This window comes from Exophiala spinifera (assembly GCF_000836115.1).
Source record: "Exophiala spinifera strain CBS 89968 unplaced genomic scaffold supercont1.11, whole genome shotgun sequence".
NCBI classification, from domain to species: domain Eukaryota; kingdom Fungi; phylum Ascomycota; class Eurotiomycetes; order Chaetothyriales; family Herpotrichiellaceae; genus Exophiala; species Exophiala spinifera.
Window position 1 is genome coordinate 75,080 of NW_015622523.1, and position 10,105 is coordinate 85,184.

The following is a 10,105-nucleotide window of genomic DNA, read 5'->3' on the forward strand; positions in this document are numbered from 1 at the left end:
TTAAGTTATATATAGATATTATCTTTTATATTAATAATAGTGAATAAGATCTTAGCTTAGATATTAATATACTTAATAGACTAAAGCTTAAAGATAGTTTTAATCTAATTCAGAAAAATCTTTAATTTCTTCTTTTCATTATAATAGTAATTAATTCTAATATTATCTTTATTAATAATTCTCTCTATAGTGGTTAAAGTGGATACAGAGAAATAAACTAAGCTAGTTAGTAAGGGTGATCGAACTATCTTGGGGTTAGAGCTAGATATTATATTGAATACTTCTAATTAAGAGATAATTAAAGTGTTATGTTTTGCTTTATTAAGGGTGTCACTATATATATTATTTTCTAATAAGTGAGAAGTATAAGAGGCGAGGTCACTAAGAACTAAGTACTTGAGCGAGTATAAGAGCGAAGTAATTATAACCAAAATGTATGGGTATGATCGTGAATGAAGTTGACTATATAGTAAGTCTATGTAATGACTGTGTATATATATGTGGATGGTGTTGTGCTGCACTGTTGTAGTGTTATTATGCTGCCCATCACAGCACTTTAGCACTACAGTACAACACTTTCTTTCTTATTATGGAAGTCACGTGCGCCAGCCTTGTAAGCAAGGTTGCCTTCGCTTGACTTGTCTCCTTTCGATGTCTGTAGTCATGGGTTGGTATGCGGTCTGCGGGCAGGCCAACTTGTAATATGTGTCTCTTAATGTCTCTTAGAGTATTGCTTCTTCACTTAATATATTAGTTATTTTCTAGACAGCATAAAATAGTGTAAGTATCTTTGAGATATAAGTAAATTAGTTTAACCTTATTATTTTAATATTTGGTTGTCCACACTGTCTATATATAATTCTTATTTCCATTAAATGGTAGCGTAGATCACTCGTTATTATAGCTAAAGGCTAACCTCGGCATTACCTGTAATAGTAATCGCTGAAGATATCTTTAAAAGGGGTTAATTAGAAAAGCACGGTCACTATAACTGACATGGTTTAGGAGTGAACAGGGGAGAACTTTGACCGCCAGAATGACGGAAACTCCAAAACAAACTATCGCTCTAGTTGGTCTGGGGCCGATCGGGATTTCCTTCGCTGCATTACAGACGCCATGTAAAATATACAACTGTAGAAGAACGTGGACTAGCCCTTGTGAATTCTCTCGGGCGCCTGGGACGCTCACTTGAGGCTTTGCCCATCTCGACATGAAGTGATACTCCACCGATAGGCCGACGTCCGATATTACTGCTGTAGTTGATAAAACAGACGCCAGACTCCCTAAATGCCAAACCTTGGTTGTGACTATATCGCGCACCAAGCTCATAGCACTGCCTTGTTAGATCTAATCTGTCGATTAACCTAGTCACTGGCTGCTCCAGCCCTCACCCCAACCTCAAATTCCTCCATTGATCCACCTCCTATTGGCAAAAGTCCATCCCTCATCTTTACGCCGCGGCCTTGGGCTGTTCATTCTCATTCTCAACATGCTCAACGACTGAAACAGGGATTTTTTCCCTGTTCTCGGTCTCTTGCAAGTCAGCATACTTTCTCCCTTCACGACCAATCTTGTACCATGGGAGGTCGAAAAGACCGTCCATCTGCTCTAAGGGTAGACCGGCCGTCTCTGGAACAGTCAGCCAAACCCAGATACCACCGAAAATAGTGATACCACCAAAGAGCCAGAAGGTTCCAGCGGGGCCAAGTCCTCCCTTGCTCGTGGAAAGCAGCATATTCGGCACCGCCCGCGAGTTGCCATATTGGTTCGCAAAATGGGCCGACATGATGACCGAAGTGCACACAGCCCTTATACGGAGTGGAAATAGCTCTGCAACGAGCAGATACTGTAGACTGTTCCATCCTAGCGCCCATCCGAAGCCAGAAAGATACATCATGAAGATAGCCCCTTTGCTGGCAGCCTTGTCGGATGAAGTCATTGGAATGTCCTCGCCATCCGCTCCGGGCGGGACGGCGGTAAGGAATGCGGCGAGATAGATCATTGACAAGGCTTGCAGGCTGATTCCAGACACCAATGAACGTTTGCGTCCGATATAATCGACCAGGATAAATGCGCATACCAAGGCGGCGACCAACTTGACGATACCAAAGACAGCCGTTACAAGAAGGGATTCATTGTTTCCCTTGACTCCGAACAGGGCGAAAAGGTCCACGGCATAGATTGTGATAGATCCTGCGCCGGACCACTGTGAAAGGATTTGTGCCATCAGAGCGAGGTAGAAACGGTAGAGATTCTTGGGGATCAAGAATATTTCCTTGGCAATTCCCAGTGCACCTTGTCCCTTTGTGGCTTCTTGCTCTTCGTGCCATTGGCTATTGATCGCAGTAATCTCCTGCACGACGTAAGGGTGATCTGCTGGGAGACGACGGATCTGAGTCATATTGGTCACGGCCTTGTCCAACTTGCCCTTCTTGATCAGGTATCGTGGCGATTCATATTGGAAAAAGGAGAGGATGAAAATGATCCCGGCAAACATAAAGTTCAAACTGGTTGGAATCATCTGTGTATGTCACAGTCAATAACGGCTTCGACAAAGCTGGAGCGTAACACGTAGAAGGTCAACGTACCCATTGGTTTCTGGTTCCCTTTTGATGAATGGCACAACCGTAATTGGCAAAGTATGCCACCAGGATGCCGATATAGTTGAACCCGGCAAAGACACAGGTGCAAAGACCACGAATGGGGGCTGGAGCCACCTCTGCGAGGTACACCGGGCCGACCACCACGCTCTGGCCTACTCCCAGACCAGCGATGAAGCGGCCAGCATAGACAGCTCCAAGGTTTCCGTTGTTGCCCATGAAGATGGCAATACCAAGGATCCAAAATATACAAAGTTGACGAGTTGCCCAGAGACGACCAATACGGTCACATACGAGGAAGGCCCTTTCGAAGGTCAGTCAATCGATCATGCCCCGTGGTGATAGGTAAAGATTCGGAATTGCTTACAAGAGAGCTCCGCCGACCGACCCAATCTGAACCATGGCGGTGACATTGCCCTTGATATTGGTCTGTTCAGCCTCGGTATAGCTGTGATATTTTATCAAGTCTTGAAAGTCGGGTGACTTGAAAGCTCCGCTGATGAGTCCTTCATCGATACCACGCGCAGCTCCCAGTACCGCAAAAGCAGCGACAGCGAACCACAGTCTCCAATTGAGGACGCCGGGTGGAAGAGCAAAGCCACTCTTGAGATGGAATATGTTCACCGCTGCTCCGCCAGCCATGTTCAATGTTTTGCCCGTCTGCTCAAGACCTTGTGCAATATGTTGGCCAAAAGGGATTGGAGGGCACAGGGATCAACTTGGATCGAAAATAGACTGGATGAGGCCAGAGGCTACCTCCTATGCGCACGATACTCGTCTATCAAATATCAGCGACTTGTGGAGAACCGATCCTGGAGAAACCCATGGTCGTGCCGTAACCCCGTGGGTGGCACAGGGTGCAGAACAGGCCACGGCCGCTGTCGGAGGAGTGTCTGCCCTCGGTATTGTACCGAGAATATTGGTAAGAAATCTCTGTAGTATCAGATGACCCCGTCGTTCGCGCAAGCCCGTGTGCACATGAGTACTCACTGTGGTAGGCGTGGGTAGGAGAGAGCTCGAGTCTCGACCCAGCCGAGCCCAGCTAGTGAGAATTTTGCCAAGGTACTAACGGAAGGACTTTCGTTGCTCGGACCGGAAGCGAGCCATACTCAGGCTGGAACGAAGGAAAAGGTCCGAGGTTGACCACTGTCTACTCACTGCTCCTTCGTCGGATGTCTGGACTCTTACCGGCCATGTAATTTTCACCATCATTTATATACGTACTGCAGGGCTCGAACACACTTGTCGATCGAAACTCGTTGCTGTGTCAGCACATTTGTTAAATTTGACTATCACCTTTTAAATCTAGTAGCTTATTGCCCAATTTCCACACTACATTCGCCATGTCGGACAACGCTCAAGAAGTCAACTATGTGAAGCCGGCCGACCACCAGAAGTTTGTTCAGGATGTTCTATGCGCTAATGGGGTCTCTCGCGAGAATGCCACCATCATTTCCAACTGCCTTTTACAGGCCGACTTACGTGGCGTCGATACGCACGGAGCCAACCGTATCCCGACATACATTGAGAGAATTCGGAACAAGATTCTGGATCCTGCCGCCACGCCAGTTCTGACACAGGTCACCCCTGTGGCCGCATCGGTTGACGCGAAGAATGGCTTTGGATTCGTGGCCGCTCATCTCGCGATGACAAGGGCCATAGATATGGCCAAGGAGTTTGGCATTGGCATGGTGTCTGTCAAGCACTCGAATCATTACGGCATGGCTGCATGGATGGTACAGCAAGCGGTGGACGCCAACATGATGTCCCTTGTCTTCACAAATTCTTCGGCAGCTCAGCCAGTCTGGGGTGGTCGTACGAAGACCATGGGGGTCTCGCCCTTGGCATGCGGAGCTCCTGGCGGAACTCCGGAGCGCCCTTTCATTCTCGATATGGCGCCCTCAGTGGCTGCCCGTGGTAAAGTATATAAAGCTCTTCGACGTGGCGAGAAAATCCCACTAGACTGGGCCTTGGATAAGGAAGGAAGGCCGACTGACGACCCAGCCAAGGCTCTAGAAGGAGTTATGCTACCTATGGGAGGTCCCAAGGGCTCGGCCCTTTCTATAATGATGGACGTTTTCTCCGGAGTGTTGTCTGGATCGGCTTTCGCCGGCCACGTTGGTGGACCATACGACTTCACCAAGCCTGCGGATGTAGGCCATTTCCTTGTCGCTATCAAACCTGATCTCTTCATGAGCCTCGACGACTTTCGATCGCGGATGGAATATCTGTATCAGAAAGTCGTGACTAGCGAGAAGATGCCTGAAGTGGATCGGATCTATTTCCCTGGTGAGATAGAGCTTCTGAATAAAGAGAAGCGACTGAAGGAGGGGGTGCCTTTCACCTTGACGGAGATCAAGAACATGAACAAGGAAGCAGAGCTAGCCGGCGTGGAGAAGATGAAGTACACTTGAGGCAACGTCGGCAATACTTGTGATAGCCTAAACAATAGAGAAAGATACTTGTAATTAAAAGGGAGATGAAATGACACTCTGTTTCGACTTTCGGACCGCTGAATTCGGTGAAACAACAATCAGACCTGTGCCAAAGTAAAACGAAGATTCCTTGCGGTCATCCAAACTTCCAACATGCTGCCTGCAAACTCATTGAGACCTTTTTGAGACTTGCTGAGCTTGACAAATCGCGCTTACATATGGCAGGGAATGTTTTCTCTTATGGGTTTGTTCAACCTAGATAGCACTGTGAAGCCTTATCAAGGTCCAATGAACTATCTCCCATAGATCCAATCTACAAGATCCAATCTACCAGGTCCCACCTGCATCTGACTGCATTGCACTTACCGTCCACCATCGTTTTCATCTGAATTCTTTAAACACATCCTCTACCGATCGACCATTACGGATGCCATCTGCACATTTGTTGTCGGTTGCTACTTTCCCAGGGATGACATCCAATACCGCATCCGCCAGCTCCCGTGGCAAGCAAACGATGCCGTTCAAGTCTGCGACAATGAAATCACCCGGCGAAATCGTGACATCTTGCTTGCTTGTATTGAGCTTGACAGGGACATTTACTTCAGATACCCGGCACACTTCATTCGCGGCCGTCGTGCCGACTGCTCGGCCAAATACCTGTGGGTCTGCGTTAGCTTCAAGTACCATTGGCAGTCTGACCACCGGGTGTATTAGAGCTTACCGGCATGCCTAGTGCTCTATGTTCTCCTAAGTCTCGGATCATGCCGTCTACGACGACTCCAGCAGCTCCCAGTGCTTGAGCACGCAAGCCCATGAGGCCGCCAAAGACGGCGTTCAAGTGTGGCTCCGGCTGTGACATGAATAGGACCTGATTTGCTGGCACCTTGTCAATCTGCTACAGTGTCAGTCCTGAGTCCAAGCACCAGGTATAAGTCACGAAGCTCGGCATCTCACATAATGTCCTGATATTGAAGGCGCCTGCTTGTCCGACTTTGGCACAAACTTGACGGTAAATGCTTGTCCAATAATTTTGGTGTCTCCCTCCTGTAGTTTGGGCGAGTACATCACCAAACCTTCGAGGTACCCGCCATACGGATGTTTGATTTTGGACAGACCATCAGCAACCTAGTAAAATTGAGGGATGAGCCCGGAACTCCAGGTACTGTCTCGTGCCAGCTTGACATACATCACATGATCCAAAAGCTTGAAGCTCTTGAATAATCTCGGACGCACTCCGGCCCATGTCGATCTGTCAATAAATCTGTTCTGCGTCGAAGTGGAATTGTACAGTCAGTGGTGTTCTACACAAGAGGCGATGGCGAGATGACACTTGGAGTATTCTAGGCCATGTTTATTATTGCCTGACAAGTTGAAATCCTTGAGTCATATGCTTCTTCATAGATGGGCGTGTTCAAGTCGATCTCTCCCTGTCATACTAGGACTTGATCCGAGAGTGGGACTGGAATTGTGTGATACTCAGATGTTTTGCTTGCGGGTAGCGGCTCCTCGGTCCTGGTCCGAGCAAATTCTCAACTTGCTCCAGACATGAACCCCCTGCCAAGGTAATGTCGGCGCATTGTGTCGGATACGCACGGGAATGGTCCACATGCGCTGATAAAAGTACCGGCAACGAAGAGGCTCCCCGGTGACTTGGTCAAACACGGAGTCTCGCTTGCCCGCTTCGACGTAACGGGAACGGCCCCGGCTCGACCACAGACCTTGCCCAGACCCTGTCGCCCAAAGACTCATCATACTCATAGTAGACACAGCTCACATATTTACAATATCTCTTTGGAACAGTTCAGCAGCTCGGAAATACGTTATTTCCAGCTATCCGTCGCTTTACACTTCCGAAGAGCTCAGAGTCTGCGTCACACAAGCAGGATTACTCGAGATGGCGACAGTTGTCCATATAGGTAGGTCTACTCGAATCTGGCCAGACCTGGCTAATCGCACAGAATAGTCATGTTTAGATTTCGACCTGAGATCACACAAGAGCACAAAGACACATTTCAACGGGAACTCAAGAAGCTGAAGAACCTATCTTGCGTCAAGGATCATCGTTTACTGGTCGGTGGGCCATCAGTTACAGATCCGATATCACGCAGTCAAGGCTACCATTATTGCCTGGTCAGCTATCATCACAATCTGAAAGCATTGGAAGAGTACCAGGCCAGTAAAGAGCACCATGAGTATGTCTCTTTGATGCACCACGTTTTCTGCTGTCTCCATCGATCTCCGAGACAAGCTAACTTGTGTCATTCAGGGTGACGAGCAAGTTTATGTGGCCGTTTATAGACAACGTCTGCAGGTTCGACTTTGAAGTTTCGCCAGAAGATGAATACATGGTTTCCAATGTGACGCGAGGCTTCGGTCAAGAAAGTCTGACCAGCAGTGATTCTGGAAGCGTCAACAACTCGACGTGAACATAAAAAAGTCGCGGATTGAGTCTCAGTGCATAATAGAGCATGGAAGATGCATATAGATAACTTGGTCGAGGGGAAACGTAGAGGCTTTGAGAATAGATTATGGTAGACTTTGAAGGTTGCTTATTAGGACTTCACCAACGTGTGCAATAAAGCGAAGCACTTCTTGTGCGTATGAATACCAAGCCTTCACGCATAATCCAAGCTTTGCCACTTTTTCTACTCTTCCAGGCTTGAGCGTGCCTTTCGGACGTGACCGAGATGAGTGCGGGTCGGGGTGAATGAGTTACACTGCCGGATATTTCTTATACTGGAATCGTCAGGTCAAGGTCATGGTGCCTTTGGCTCTGGCGCGCGTGTCCTGACCTTTAACACAAAGCCTAGGTCATACCTCTGGGAACACCACTGACTTAGACGAAGGCCTCTTTCGGAAGGCTGCAAACGCTAAGGGATGGCTACAAAATGGTTCATCTCCGACTCCTCAGCACTCATTGATGGAATGTGCAGGTCGCTGCTTAGTCTGAATCCAGCCTTGAGATATGACTCGCAGCACAAAGGTACCTTGATCAGCCACTTGTTGAACCAAAGACTTACACTAGCTAGTTGTCTTTAGGAACGAGATTAAAGAGCAACCGCGAGTAACCATAATAAGTGGAGGTAGGCGTTGAACATCACGGTGATGAACCTGACCTGACATTACCAGGCGGAAGTGGCCATGAGCCTGCACATGCTGGATATGTCGGTAAAGGCATGCTTGACGCTGCTGTGTGTGGTGCAGTCTTTGCATCGCCCGGTGTACAGCAGATTCTTCAAGGACTAGGATATATCTCCTCCCGGCATGGTACCCTCATGATCGTCAAGAATTACACGGGTGACAAGCTCAACTTCGGGCTCGCTGCTGAGATCTACCAAGCCACGGCAAAACATCACATGGAGATGGTCGTGGTGCAAGACGATGTCTCTGTACCTCGATCGCGCAACCAGAAAGTTGGTCGAAGAGGTCTAGCTGGAACGGTTCTCGTTCACAAGATAGCTGGTGCAGCGGCTTCCGCAGGTGGCACGTTGACACAGGTCGCACAAGTGGCACAGTACGTGGCCAATAACATTGTCACTATCGGAGCGTCTCTGGATCACTGTATCCCGCCTGGTCACAGTGAGGTGATGTCTCTCGCCAGCGATGAAATTGAGCTTGGAATGGGAATACACAATGAACCGGGGACGAGGAAAATCTCTCCTCAGCCAGACATTGTGACCCTCGTCGACGGCATGCTGGACCATCTGCTGAACCCGAATGACCCCGGTCGCGCTTATTTGGAAATCCACGGCACCCCCCAAAGGCTTCCGGTGGTTCTGTTGGTCAACAACCTCGGTGGTTTATCTGTATTGGAGATTCATGCAATCTCCCATGTCGCCGTTTCGCGTTTGGAAGAGACGTACCAGATTCGGCCACAAAGAATATACGTGGGGCCGTACATGACATCTCTGAACGGGCCAGGCTTCAGTATCAGCCTGCTTAATTTGGAACCCAAGGCAGATGGCCCAGAGCCTTCCTATCTGTTGTCTCTCCTCGATGCACCTGCTCAGTGCGCAGGATGGACCCCATCCTTGTTGGAATCTTCAACACAGCAACTCCCGATTGACAGCAGAGTGGTGTCTGGTGGCCCAGTTGTGGACTTTTCTAGTGTGGAAAGCATACCATGTATGCAACAATCTTCAAAAGAATGAGCACGTGGACTGACTTCGTAATAGGTGACGCTTCATTCGTATCTACCTTGTTTGAAAATGTCTACAGAGAAGTCGCGAAGCAAGAGCCCGAGATCACTCACTTCGATACCGTGATCGGCGACGGGGATTGTGGCACAACCTTGCTATCAGGAGCGAAAGCAGTTCTCGACGTGGTGAACGGTGGAAGCCACGATAGCCTGTCGCATATTCTCCTTGACGTTTCAAAAGCTGTCATGGATACTATGGGTGGCACATCTGGAGCTTTGTATGGCTTGTTCTTTGGAGCCTTCGCGAGATCTGTCCAACAGCACTACAAGCAGGATCAAGGTCTATCTGCATCCGTTTTTGCGAAGAGTGCACAGGATGCTCTTGAGAACCTCAAGCGATATACCACTGCCCGTGAGGGGAGTAGGACCCTGATGGATACGCTCATTCCTTTCGTCCGGACATTTAGCGAGGCGTCTACCAGGAGCGATGACATTGCAAACATACTTGCATCGTCCTTGGAGGCTGCGAAAAAAGGCACGGAAGCGACCAAGGAGCTACCATCGTCTTTCGGACGCTCAGCATATGTCGGAGCACACTCTGGTGCTGAGAATGGTGAAAAGCACGATATCACTGGTGCGATACCAGACCCTGGGGCATGCGGTGTCGTAGCCGTTTTGACGGGCTTATATTCAACCTTCTCGACTTCCAAGTGAGAGTATGTCCGTTCGCTCTTGATTTGGGTAGACGACAGCATCATCAATGCCGGGTGCTTCCATTGAGAAGTGGTATAAAATGTTGAAAATGTTGAACCAGGCAGGGTCTAGACCAATCCGATGTTGATAGTCGGCCTAGAGTAGCCACGAGTAGCGTACTGGACAATAATCATGAATATTCATTCGTTCCAAGGCCCCCCCCCCCCCCCCCCCCCCCC

General features: G+C 48.7%; 5 protein-coding genes across 5 annotated transcripts; 3 read left to right on the forward strand and 2 right to left on the reverse strand.

Moving 5' to 3' along the window:
• Positions 1-1,450: 1,450 nt before the first annotated feature.
• PV08_11868 (uncharacterized protein) lies at positions 1,451-3,242 on the reverse strand (the record flags this gene model as incomplete). Its single annotated transcript, XM_016386176.1, has 3 exons — positions 1,451-2,521; positions 2,589-2,904; positions 2,968-3,242. The coding sequence occupies 3 exons, from the start codon at positions 3,240-3,242 to the stop codon at positions 1,451-1,453; spliced, it is 1,662 nt and encodes a 553-aa protein (XP_016229984.1).
• A 701-nt stretch (positions 3,243-3,943) lies between these two features.
• Positions 3,944-5,014, forward strand: PV08_11869 (uncharacterized protein; the record flags this gene model as incomplete). Its single annotated transcript, XM_016386177.1, has 1 exon — positions 3,944-5,014. The coding sequence occupies one exon, from the start codon at positions 3,944-3,946 to the stop codon at positions 5,012-5,014; it is 1,071 nt and encodes a 356-aa protein (XP_016229985.1).
• Positions 5,015-5,416: 402 nt separating this feature from the next.
• On the reverse strand, positions 5,417-6,278 carry PV08_11870 (uncharacterized protein; the record flags this gene model as incomplete). Its single annotated transcript, XM_016386178.1, has 4 exons — positions 5,417-5,692; positions 5,757-5,927; positions 5,990-6,160; positions 6,222-6,278. 4 exons carry the CDS (start codon positions 6,276-6,278, stop codon positions 5,417-5,419), a joined length of 675 nt encoding a protein of 224 aa, XP_016229986.1.
• A 722-nt stretch (positions 6,279-7,000) lies between these two features.
• PV08_11871 (uncharacterized protein) lies at positions 7,001-7,461 on the forward strand (the record flags this gene model as incomplete). The annotated part of the gene is made up of 2 exons (XM_016386179.1): positions 7,001-7,227; positions 7,302-7,461. 2 exons carry the CDS (start codon positions 7,001-7,003, stop codon positions 7,459-7,461), a joined length of 387 nt encoding a protein of 128 aa, XP_016229987.1.
• A 750-nt stretch (positions 7,462-8,211) lies between these two features.
• PV08_11872 (dihydroxyacetone kinase) lies at positions 8,212-9,887 on the forward strand (the record flags this gene model as incomplete). The annotated part of the gene is made up of 2 exons (XM_016386180.1): positions 8,212-9,160; positions 9,211-9,887. 2 exons carry the CDS (start codon positions 8,212-8,214, stop codon positions 9,885-9,887), a joined length of 1,626 nt encoding a protein of 541 aa, XP_016229988.1.
• Positions 9,888-10,105: the final 218 nt, after the last annotated feature.